Source organism: Vollenhovia emeryi, unplaced genomic scaffold, assembly GCF_000949405.1.
Source record: "Vollenhovia emeryi isolate VEMERY1.0 unplaced genomic scaffold, V.emery_V1.0 DF939124.1, whole genome shotgun sequence".
Taxonomy (NCBI): Eukaryota; Metazoa; Arthropoda; class Insecta; order Hymenoptera; family Formicidae; genus Vollenhovia; species Vollenhovia emeryi.
The window spans coordinates 2,078,796-2,090,540 of record NW_011967242.1 but is presented as its reverse complement, the minus strand read 5'-3'; the positions used below and the strand labels follow the sequence as shown (position 1 = coordinate 2,090,540).

The 11,745-nt window shown below is 38.4% G+C and overlaps 3 protein-coding genes across 3 annotated transcripts in view; 1 reads left to right on the top strand and 2 right to left on the bottom strand.

Annotated features, from left to right (window-relative positions):
* Positions 1-3,463, top strand: part of LOC105569413 (syntenin-1-like) — a 7,505-nt gene extending 4,042 nt beyond the window's left edge. The window contains exons 2-8 of the mRNA XM_012025866.1: positions 451-520; positions 886-1,080; positions 1,226-1,330; positions 1,461-1,696; positions 1,787-1,940; positions 2,013-2,122; positions 2,221-3,463. Coding sequence (XP_011881256.1) covers positions 470-520; positions 886-1,080; positions 1,226-1,330; positions 1,461-1,696; positions 1,787-1,940; positions 2,013-2,122; positions 2,221-2,275 — 906 coding nt within the window. The 5' untranslated portion in view covers positions 451-469 and the 3' untranslated portion in view covers positions 2,276-3,463. The remainder of the gene's footprint in view (positions 1-450; positions 521-885; positions 1,081-1,225; positions 1,331-1,460; positions 1,697-1,786; positions 1,941-2,012; positions 2,123-2,220) is intronic.
* A 295-nt stretch (positions 3,464-3,758) lies between these two features.
* LOC105569412 (exportin-2) lies at positions 3,759-8,946 on the bottom strand. Its single transcript, XM_012025865.1, has 16 exons — positions 8,717-8,946; positions 8,475-8,620; positions 8,053-8,391; positions 7,700-7,807; positions 7,537-7,629; positions 7,287-7,454; positions 7,050-7,179; positions 6,814-6,977; positions 6,556-6,745; positions 6,177-6,375; positions 5,708-5,968; positions 5,470-5,561; positions 5,088-5,391; positions 4,812-4,979; positions 4,430-4,734; positions 3,759-4,049 (listed from the first exon to the last, which is right to left on the bottom strand). The coding sequence occupies exons 1-16, from the start codon at positions 8,799-8,801 to the stop codon at positions 3,904-3,906; spliced, it is 2,898 nt and encodes a 965-aa protein (XP_011881255.1). The 5' UTR covers positions 8,802-8,946; the 3' UTR covers positions 3,759-3,903.
* Positions 8,947-9,438: 492 nt separating this feature from the next.
* On the bottom strand, positions 9,439-10,981 carry LOC105569411. The gene is made up of 4 exons (XM_012025864.1): positions 10,688-10,981; positions 10,295-10,358; positions 9,938-10,122; positions 9,439-9,868 (listed from the first exon to the last, which is right to left on the bottom strand). Exons 1-4 carry the CDS (start codon positions 10,918-10,920, stop codon positions 9,736-9,738), a joined length of 615 nt encoding a protein of 204 aa, XP_011881254.1. The 5' UTR covers positions 10,921-10,981; the 3' UTR covers positions 9,439-9,735.
* Positions 10,982-11,745: the final 764 nt, after the last annotated feature.

Sequence of the window (11,745 nt, the reverse complement as noted above, 5' to 3'; positions counted from 1 at the left end):
ACGTTGAGCAGCGTATTAATGTTTATTAATATTGAACATTCGTCTCGTCTTTCTGTCGAAATTCCTTTGATTCTTTATTTATTCCCGAACAATGTATGTCCGGTAAAGGTCGCTTTGCTTTCCCGTCTTATCGGTATCCTTGAAGCTTAAGATAACAGTAGAACGTGTGTATAAACATCTTACATGCGAGAGAGAAACGCGTATGTAAAATATTCCACTCTCAATGAACGGAAGCACTTGGACTTGTATCGATTGCGCGACTACGTCTATCGTACGATCGATAGAGAGTAGAAATGTTAAATAAGAGAGCTTTGGCGTGATGTTATCCCCCTTTAAGAGCAAGTGGAAATAAAATAGAATTTTAAAATAAGAGAGGCGCCCATAAATAGCGGGAGCAGCTCAGAATAAAACTCTTGGGAGAGAAATAAGCCAATGCACATTTCGTTGCAGGTTTCATAAAGAATTCAAGATGTCTCTCTATCCTACGCTAGAAGATATGAAGGTGGATCATATGATGAAGGTAAGCTCCATACGTATGTGCGTACAGTTGGATTATAATTTGCCGAATGGTGCCTATTGTATTATTCACAGATAGACTTACAATTGTAGAAAAATCCCGTATTATGAGATAGGCTTCTAATATGACATAGCGGAGTTTCTGCTAAATTAACAGGCATCGTCTGTTGGTTCCGCCACGAATTTGGAGTAAAATCTGTTTAGTGAAAAATTGATGGTTGGGTCGTGTAATCGTTGCGGGAAAAAAGATTTGCGATTGCGTTTGGACGTTGAAAACCTAACGTCTCGCATTAGAATCCTATCTCATCACAGGGGACTTTCCTCTATACTCAACATGAACGAGTTGTGTCGACTGAAATAACATTGCAGGCTCAGCTGCAGAACGAGTCGCAGTTTATCGCTTCGATACCGACTACGACTCCCTCGGCGCCGGCTTACGTTCCTTCTGCGCCCGGTATGCTGTACCCATCCTTGGGTGACTACATGGGCCTCGAGCTGACCGAAGATACCATTGCGCAAAATATGCCTGAATACGCACTCGCTACCCGTCAGAATGCGACTGATGTATGCCAATCGTTATATCGAATAATGCAGCCGGGTTTTTAGTTGTACCGTGAAAAAGATTATCCTGTTAAATTCGCTCCAGTATAAAAAGAAGCCTGTTTAAAAGATTAGTAAGCGTAATGTAGAAATTAACGTTACGGTTCAGGTGGCTCTCACTTCGCCGTGCAGCCCATTGGCAGGGATGGTCGCTCCTTTGTCAGGACAATCCGTGGCTTTGCAGAAAGCTCATGTAACAAATGGTATCCGAGAGGTAATAATTGATCGCTAAACCGATGCATATCTACGAAAATTATTCTTAAATTACATGGTTATATGCGTATCTTGCGCGAAGAATTGTAGCTTTTTAATTAAATGCTCCATCGGTTTTTCTTTCCTTATAGTTGACGCTTTGTAAGGACGGTGACGGGAAGGTTGGCGTTAGGGTACACGCCATAAACAATGGAGTCTTTGTCTGCCTCGTGAGTCAAAACTCCCCAGCGGCGATGGCCGGATTACGTTTCGGCGATCAAATTTTGAGCATCAATGACGTGTGCGTTGCCGGATACTCGATGGAACAAGTGCACAAGCTTTTCCGCAACGCCGATGTCAATGGGATAAAAGTGATCGTGCGCGACAGGTCGGACAATTCGCCACTTCACTTCACCTATAAAAACTTTAGTTTTACTGCTGCGCTTGATTAACAAACGGAATGTCGATTTTATTGCAGACCACTCGAGCGTACCGTAACAATGCACAAGGACAGTACCGGTTACATCGGATTTCAATTTAAGAACGGAAAAATAATTGCTTTAGTGAAAGACTCGTCGGCCACGCGAAACGGACTTTTAACCGATCATCAAATACTCGAGATTAACGGAAAGGTTCGCATGATGCAATGTCTACATTCGACTTAGCGTTCAGTAGAATACACAATAAATCGATAAATTTTACAGAACGTAGTTGGGTTGAAGGATAAAGATATCACAGTGGAGATTGAAAAGGGTGGAGATGTCATCACTGTAACGATCATACCATCTTACCTTTACGATCACATGATGAAAAAGTATGTATTTGTTAGACGTTAATTAAGCTAATATGAAGGTAATAAGTAACTTTTTATTAATCATTTAGATTGTTGTAACGCAATGCTTCTTTCCACAGAATGTCGAGCAGCTTGTTGAAGAGTTTGATGGACCATTCTGCGGTGGACCTTTAAATTGAAACAAATTGCCAGTTTCATACATTGCCATACAGCCAACTGTGCCAATAGGCATGTGCATTATTCTCCGTAGCTTCATTACAAAAAAAAAAGTAACGAGTACGCTACATATCCTACACCGTATAAGCACATTTATAAGATGCCAACCATATTTCCATAGCAAGCATATATGTGATACCCGTTTAAAAATAGCCTATATTGCATGTCGGAAGTGATGCTAATTGGCTACAAATTACGAAAAAGTATTTATCAGAGATTATTTTTTTATACAGAAGCACGTCTAAACTTGCGAAAAATATGCAGATTTAAATGTTCAACTCCAACTGCAAAGAGAAAGTTACTAGTTACATTTACTTTAATAGCAGAACAGTTATGCTATAAGATGAAATATATATTATATCCTATACTGCACGATTAAAAAAATCCATATCGTTATTTATAGCAGGGCCACTCGTAATTATATCGACGTTATATACAACTTATTTTCAATCTCTTAATTCTTTGAATGAGATAAAAACTCATTTTGTTATCATTTTGGGCATAATTGCCGTTTAAATTAGACATTTACAATACAACTTGTTTTAAATTTGAATATAAATTTTTTAATCTTGCTTTGCAATTAACATACTTTTACTTTAACAAATCACAATATTCTTCTATGTATGTAAAAAGTCGTATCGTGGAAAGTAGTGATAGTCATTAGATAAATATTAACTAGTTTTTATTACCTTCTATGATGAACTGTCCATTTTATATTATACAATAGTATTATTTATTTTTCGATTTTCTGTCTACCATATTTGTCACATTGGTAGAAACACGATAAAGTAAAAAAATAATAGTTAAGAAAAGAGAAATAAAATATGGTGTAATTTTTCCTCTCATACTTTTCGATATTTTCTTTGTTGATATTTTAATCGAAAATAATTTATATAGATCTGTAGCGTAGATCTTTCTTAGATCTTCTCTCGGTTATTTAAAAAAGTGGATTGATATTTTACTTTTCCAATCAAATTTTGTAAAATATGTTATCGTAGCAACTTATTCACTAACTTCAGAAACTATCGATTAATGCCATTCTTTTCAATAATATAAATAGAAATATATTAGACTTGATAGATGAACGTTCTTACATTTGAAAAAATTAAATAGAATTTAGTTCAACAATAAATGGATATGTATTTCAAGAATACTTGAGAAACAATTTACACTAGTGCCAATGTTATTTTACATGTAAATACCATATAAAATATATAGCTATGTATTGATTAAATAAATGATTAAAAAGGAAGAAACGGATGTTGAATAAACCTGAATAACATAGGTAATTGGTAATTTTTTATAACTTGTGTTGATTAAAATCATAAATACAGTTACAGATATATATTTTTTCTCCGTTTTCTTTTGTAATAATATATAATGTAAATGTCAAAGTTATGGTGTAAAAAATGAAGAGTATTTCTTTCAATATTGCAAATTACAAATGGAATACGATAATGTATTTCACGAATTTTACAATTACCGTATAAAAGATCCTTCTTTAATTACAATTTGTTAAGTTCGATATTGTTCATTTTTCGAGCTATCAAATGGATTTTCAGTCTGTTTCGAACATCTAGCTCGTATTATGCAACAGTAACACCAGCTCGTTGGAGATAATTTCTCAAGTGATTCGCATTAGGTTCGGGTAACTGGCTCAACAATCCTGGCAAATATCCCGGCGATAATCTTCCAAGGCCTTGCGCCAAATGCAAACGTATATCGCCAATATCTGTCAACATGAAATAATTTTATACATAAATATTCCCTATATGTATACACTCTATGTGTATATACAAGAATTCCCAATTAGATATTTTAACGCTGTCTCCTGAAAAAGTTTGATACGTTTAATCCAAAGTATACCGAGGAACAATGGATTAACGCGTAGCTCCATAGAGCAAAAGCGATTAACGCGGCAGATTTATCGATCGCTATCACCTCGTCTCAAATATGCACAGATTTCAAAAAAAGTTGAGTGGAAAGTTGAATGTTATAAATAAAACAGCGTGAGGAGGCGAGTGGTAGCCCATTGTGAGAATCCATATTCCGTTTACATTTACATATTTAGTAAAGTCACAAGTTAAATTAAACATGAAAGTATATTCATACTTTGCAATGGGTCTTTCCGAGGATTTCTTGCACAGATGAGTTGGCTGTAACCAACTTGGTAGCCAACCGCATCATCAAGTTCCGGAAACGCATCGTCCTCCAAGGTCTCATCTTGCGGTAGTTCGAAGAACTCGACCAAAGTGGCTAACAAGCGAGAATAGTGTATGTTGTACGGAGCTTCAAGCATTGCGGGGCAATCAATTAGCAAGTTCGAAATTGCGACAGCCACAACTTTTCGCTCGACCTCGCCTGCTATCTTTTGCAGGTCGGTTATGAACACGCGCTCCACCACCATTCCAAACATTCTAAAAATAAAATACCTGTTGTAATTTCTTGTACTTGCAAAAGATACGAGGAGTCTTTACATGTTTATAAAACTCACTGCGGCTGTATTTGGTCGATAATCGTAATCAAGCTCGACGATCTGTATCTAACAATGTAATATGCAAAAAATACTATTAGACCTTTCACAAACTTCGTTGTCTTCGACGTCGACAGCCTTTGGAAGAAGAGTACGAAAATTTGTTTCATATACGGTTCCAAAATGTTCCTGCAATATTATACTAGCGTTACAATGGATACAGCAATTGTTAAATAAAATATGAAGGGTAAAAATAGATATAAAAAATTATGTAAAATTTTTCACGAGCATTCTTACGGATCGAAGTTTTCAATAATGCTTTGTATTAATAAAAATCCTTCGTGATCATTCGCTTTCGATGCAATTAACTTCTGAAAGACTCCCAGTAGCGCACTCGTTTTATCCTGCGCCGCAATCTGATGCGGGCCACGACTAATAAACGCTTGCAACAAACGAATTAAAGGATGGATGTTGGCTTGATGTTCAAACAGTACAGGTGATAATAGGCACGGGAACAGAGCCATGTACGGTTCTGGTACATCCTGACTGGGCCGTAGCTCCAAGAGCAATGCGAGAATTTGAAAAACATAAGGAATAAACTCTGCAAAAAAAAAAGGTTCTAATATTGATATTCATGTGCAATTACAATTTGTAACATGTGCTATTATAAATAATTTACCCGGTATGTCCTGTTGTAAAATTCCTTGAAAGATGGGAAACAACGCCTGTTCAAAAGATGTTGTTGCCTCGGGATTCGTTTTGCAAACAATTCTGGAAAAAAAATGCAAGTTTCATCACGAAGAATGCAGATCGTAAAGTGTTAAATAAAAATACGAGAAAAATAAAATCTCTGAAATAATCAAAAAGCATTTTTTTCTAGCTCGGTAATTAAGTCATTATTAACGACAAATGCTTACTTAATGGATAAACTTAGGGTTTCAAAGAGATAATGATTAAAGTTTGGCCGGCTTGGATTCCGAGATACCATCGCGAGTTTCTCGGTAAGTTTCGGGAGTAAATCGGCCAGGAACGGCACCACAACCTCCTGCAGGATACCGAAGCTCCTCATGATAGCCTTCATGACGTATTCGTTCTCCTCGGAACCAGAAATGCTCATACATGAAAAAAGCCCTTTCAATAAATCCGCTGCTAGTGGAGCTATATCGGCCCCTTTGACTCTATAAAATTTAAAGTGGATTTTCAGTCTTGAGTTATACGAAACTTAGGCCCGGTTTCACGAAACGTCGCTCAACTTTAATCTTAGTTTAATTCATGTTTGTCTCTTTCAAAAGTAACAGGTGGAATGAGACAAAGAACGAATTAGGCTAAGCTTAAAGTTAAACAACGTTGGTGAAACCGGCCCTTAACAATCAAGATATATCTTACAAGGACAAATTATCGGCGCCCCTCATCGCGAATATCTTTTCAATCGCGCAAGCGGCGTAAGTGTGCACGACGATGCTGCTGGCGCTTAGGTGTCTTATTAATTGCGGCAAACTTCCTACCACCATTTCACGAGGTAGTATCGATCTGAACGTCATTACGAATTTTATTCCGTCCGCTTTAAGTACTGGAAACTCATTTACTGAAATTTGTTATTGTCATATTATAACTTTGTATTCATCACAGTACATCGTATATCAAGCGTTCTAGTTTTTGGGAAGCAATTGTGTTCAATTGCAACTTCTAAACTGCTCCAAGCACTCGGCAATTAAAAGCTCAATCAAATTAAATTACTCCTTTAGAATATATACATTCAATATACCGTCTGATTTTGTCAACTCGGGCTCGATGTGTTGCGCGGCGAACTGTGGTAAAGGAACAAGCTCGCTACTCTGAGTAACTCCGTGTCTCTGCGTCTTCGCTTTACTCGCGCTGCTAGTAACGAGATAAATGGCAGCGTCTTTACTGCGCCAATGTTTCGACGGTTCCTCGGCATATTTTTGCAGCATCACCTACACAAATATGTAAATTAATTGAAGATGAAATCACTATCGGTGTCTTTTCTATTACATTCATTCACCTGTATATACGCTCCGAAGATGTCCATAATCTTCTCTTCGAAGGATTTAGATAACACTTTGACTAAATCGCACGCGGCGCGTCTCCTGGTGTCCACGTCGCTGCCTTCGATATCTCGTCTGATATACTCCTCAGGATTGTCCACGAATAATTCATTGTCCGATTCTGCAAAGTTTTTAAGAATTCAGTAAGGCAAATATTCGTCACACCTGCACTGCGCGATTAAGGTACAATCACCTCTAAATTCCATGTTAGGAATAATGACTTTCTCGCAGATATTGCCGAGGGTCGCCGGATCTTCGAACAAGTGTCTGTATTGCGCCCGGTCGGCTACCGTAGCCAAGAATTGCAATGCATTTGATACTAGCTGCAACAACACGTCACCGTACAGGTATGCTTTTGCATTTTATAATTTGCATTACTTTCCTAGAAAACCAATTTCTGACTGAACGATATCTGGCGAGCTTTACTCACAGCGTCGTATTTGGGATTTTGACCTGTGGACGTGAGTAAATTCCACACCGCCGTAACAAATAAGGGTAAATAGGGTTGGAATTCCTCGTCGTATTTTAGGGCGTATAGGCCAACGTTATCACACACTTGTGACTTCAATTGCTCTATTACACCTGCTTCTTCCTCGTTCTTCAAAAGATTGCACATTAAAAGATCATTTCAATTCTACGTCTAAATAGGAATGTATATATAATTTTAAAACAGAAATTACCGTAGTCTTCAAGGAAGGAACATCAGCATGCAACAAAGTATGAAAGTTTCTCATCCATGCTTCCATATTGTCTTCAAAAAATTCTGGCAAATCCTGCGGTGATTATTCGTAGAATAAAATTCTCTTGTACATTTTAATAGACGCTACATCTGTATATACTTACTTGGAAGTTCAGGGAGTAGAAAACTTTACACAAGATAACTAGGGAATTATATATAACCTTCAAGGCTTCCGTATTATTGGCGTGTACTTGCGTTAAATTCATTGTAGCCTGTAAAGTAACTCATTGAGAAAACATATCTTTTTGACAATACTTTTCTAAAGGCCTGTGTCTACGACGCTGCAACTCGGCCAAGTTCTAGTTTCGAGAAATGTGTAGCTAGTCAACGTGCAGCTTTTATGGAGTAGCTGCGAGTCGATTGGCTGCACATTTGTCGGAACTAGAACTTGGACCAAGTTCTAGCGTCGCGGACACAAGCCTTGACGCATGTAAAGCGACTCGGCAAGTGTACTTACTAAAAACAGATCTGTTAAAGGCTTGGCGAACTTATCTAATACAAATTTTATCTCTGTCCATAGGCTCTCGCTTTTGAATTCGTATCTATATCTCTTAAATAAGGAATGCGCGGTGTGCAAGACTCCGTTGATCACATGGAAGTCGCCAGTGTTGAACTTCTCTACCATCTGATCGATCAACTCCGGCCACTTGTTCGGAAAGTCGTACTTCCCGATGATGGACACTGCGTCGGACAGCTGCTTCTGTATCGAATCCGGCGAGTGTAACATCAGATTAACAATCAGCTTCTTGACGGCGTCTCTGTCCTGGACGTGTATGTGATCCACCGAATCCTCCTCCTAAAATAACAATCTGCATTGACGGGCCATCGCGGAACATGTAAGGACGTTAGAGTAGACGAGCGATGTAAAAGAAAACCAACCACTTTCCAGTTGCGCTTAACATAATTCTTAAATGCGACCGCGCCGGCGATCCTAATCGTGATGTTGATCTCAGACTTGTCCACCAAGTGGAGCAGCAGCAAAGGATAATTCTGATTGATCTCCACCGACTTCAGAAACTTCTCGGCTAAAAGTCACAGGCGGATATCAATTAATTAACGCGCCGGACGCGCACGACGTTCGGGGTGTAGCGAGAATGACGGGGCTTGTAGGTTATACCGACCTGTGCATCTGACGTCCACGTCCGGGTTGAGGGTGTGCTTCAGATATTCGCTCAGCGTCACTAAATTGTCGTCGGTAAGCTCCATGGCGATGATCAGGGAAAGCGATTCCTTCCACTCGGCTACTCCTCCTTTCAAGGGACACAACACGGCGGCATCGGCGAACGAACAGAAAAGCAACGCCGCATATTATCGGCATTCGGCACGGCCGGCGTTCCGTTGCGGCAGGTTATACGAATTTCCAATCGACGCACCTCATTGGCTGCCGACTGGCGCCCGTGGCGCTCGGCAGAATTGGCGGGAATGCGACAATGGCTGCGTGCTCAGCGGCGTAAATCTCGGCAGAATCTAAGAGCACACGCCAATCGGATTCACGAATTTTGCAACAGTCGCGAAAGCGGCTTTCTCTGCGGAACGTATAGCCACTTGGAGGCACTCGGAAAAAGCGGTGTTTAAACACTTTTGAATTTAATGTAAAATTATTGTCGACATATGATTAAGGCCAAGTTTAACAAGCTCTTCGTTTAATAGGGTATTAAAATTATTTTACTGTCGAGTCTATGATTACATTTGGAATCTAGGATTGACGACAATCCTAGAGTCCAAATGTAATCATAGACTCTTCAGTAAAATAATTTTAATACCCTATTTTGAATAGAACACAAGCGATACTTTATTAATTGTAAAATTATTGTGCTCAATTAATGGAGAAATATGTGCTTACTTTTTTTTTACTCAATTATACAATTAACTAAATTATACAACTTATGTCCAATTATACAATAAATTAAATTAGATCATCTTTATAATTAATATACGAGTACATATGTATCGATACTGAAATCAACTTGTTAACTCAAATTACTTAAAAACAACTTAACATGTACAATATTTTAAAAAGTTATCGCGAGTCATCGCGAATTATGCATTAATTTTTATACGACAATTGCATATTTAATTTATATTTTGTCACAACGTTTAAATCCATTTCTATTCAATTTAAAGGAGGAAATCGATTATATTAGAACATATTAGTCTGTTTCTTCGCCTTAGACTCGTGAAGGGCGATGTTGCTCTGCTTTATTTTACTCTGTAGCTTGTTTAACGTGTCCTCCTCCAGTTTGACGTTCTTCATTAGATTATTATTGCACGATCTGTACAGAAAAACGTTGTGTTTAACGATTTTACGCGAATAGTAAATTTTACACGAGCATCTTCCTTGCCTGACGTCGAATATTGCACTATCAAGGTTCGACAGGTCGTCATCGTCCACGTTAGCTTCGGTATAGCCCAAGTCGTACTTTTCTCTCATATCGTTCACTTCTTGTTCTAAAACCGCCAGTTCTTCGCTAACTTTACTACAGTCCTTCCGATGGCTCTCAATCTCCTTCATCAAAACATTTCTAGACTTGAAAAATAAAAAGAATTCGCATTAATCGTTTACAATAATCAGAGAGAGACAAAGAGAGAGAGAGAGAGAGAGAGAGAGAGAGAGAGAGAGAGAGAGAGAGAGAGAGAGAGAGAGAGAGAGATCGGAGCAATACTAGAGCAAAATTCATAAGAATTGCTAAAAATCGTACGTAGTTCGTTATCCACTCAGAAAAGTCATTTGCGTATCTTCCCGTTTCCGACAAACAGTCATTCCTGAAACAATTAAGATAATTAATCAAGGTGATTTTCTTCGTCGAGGACCGTCGTACGTACCTTTCGAAAGTGTAAGGCTGATGGCAGAGAACGTAAACGCTTAAGTCCGTCTTACAATTAGTCGTAAACGTACGGCAAGGCAGAGAAAAACTTAAGTCGTATACAATAGACTTTCACGACTTAAGTTTTCCTCCGCCTTGCCTTATGCCTACGACTAATTGTAAGATAGACATCGTTTACGGAGCGTTCCTTGCCATCAGCCTAAGTCTTCCGTTTGATGGCCGACTGAATCAGACGATCAATGTCTCACGACAATTGTCAGGTTTTACCATTGCTTGTGCGATAAATTCGTTCGCGTGCTTTGCAGATCCTTCAGCTCCTGCTTCTTCGCGATGTGGGTCCTCGTGTTCTCCGATATCTTTTCCTCGACTTTGGTCACCTTTTGCGACAGCTTGTCCAAATTCGCCTCGATGTTGCAATTACTCTCGAACAACTTCGACTTTTGACTCTTCCAGTACTTCACTTCCTGGTCGGACTTCTCGGCCAATTCTCTCAACGTCATAAGCTGAAGCAATCGTTCTTTCACTCAGCGCACAAATACAGTACAAAAGTTTACAGTATATGTATATAATAATATCAAATCTGATAAAAGTATAATAAAATGTAATGAAACAACGCGTGTGTGAATTCGCGCGACTTCTCGCATAATGGAAATAATCATTTAGCAATATTGGTCTAATATTCTATCTAATATATGATACAATGTTAGACCAATATTGGCTAAATAAGAGAAGACGTCCATCCTACAATATCGGACCAATATTAGGCATACGAGATTTACATTATTTTCCAATATTGCGCCAATATATTGCGCTACTAGGGATTAGATTGCATGCAATTTCAATGTGAGTAAATAACAACTTGAGTGTTTTTATTGACCATACCTGGCATTTTTAATAATGCAGAAAATTTATTGCGAAAAATATTACCTCAGCCAGAGTTTGAACCTGAACTTCCCTACTCTCTAAGCGGGCGTCTCACAAATTCGACCACTGAGACGCCTGGAAAATTCAGGTTCAAACGCTGAGGTAATATTTCTCGCAACAAATTTTCCGTATTATTAAAAATGCCAGATACAATCAATAAAAACACAGAAATTGTTAATTACTGCTGGCGACTCGAAGAATATTCTTGTTCGTTAAACAAATAAGACTCTTATTAATTTATATAGAAATTGCATGTAACCTAATGTAATCTGATCGTATTCAAGCTATCATTTTAAACAGAACTCCGTTTCCTCGAGGAAACGACCTCGCAGTTTTCTACCGCGTCTGTTTTATCACGACGATTCGATTCCGTCGCGCGAAACAAAGCTGAAAAGTAGGAA

Excerpts from the sequence above, each read along its gene's own strand:
- LOC105569411 (XM_012025864.1), bottom strand. The coding sequence starts at position 10,920 with ATGACGTTGAGAGAATTGGCCGAGAAGTCCGACCAGGAAGTGAAGTAC. Across the intron at positions 10,123-10,294 it reads CTGAGTGGATAACGAACTAC|TCTAGAAATGTTTTGATGAA; the intron begins GTACGATTTTTA and ends TTATTTTTCAAG. Across the intron at positions 9,869-9,937 it reads AGTGCAATATTCGACGTCAG|ATCGTGCAATAATAATCTAA; the intron begins GCAAGGAAGATG and ends TTTTCTGTACAG.
- LOC105569412 (XM_012025865.1), bottom strand. The coding sequence starts at position 8,801 with ATGGAGCTTACCGACGACAATTTAGTGACGCTGAGCGAATATCTGAAG. Across the intron at positions 6,746-6,813 it reads TCTTCGGAGCGTATATACAG|GTGATGCTGCAAAAATATGC; the intron begins GTGAATGAATGT and ends ATATTTGTGTAG. Across the intron at positions 4,050-4,429 it reads TCGGAAAGACCCATTGCAAA|ATATTGGCGATATACGTTTG; the intron begins GTATGAATATAC and ends TCATGTTGACAG.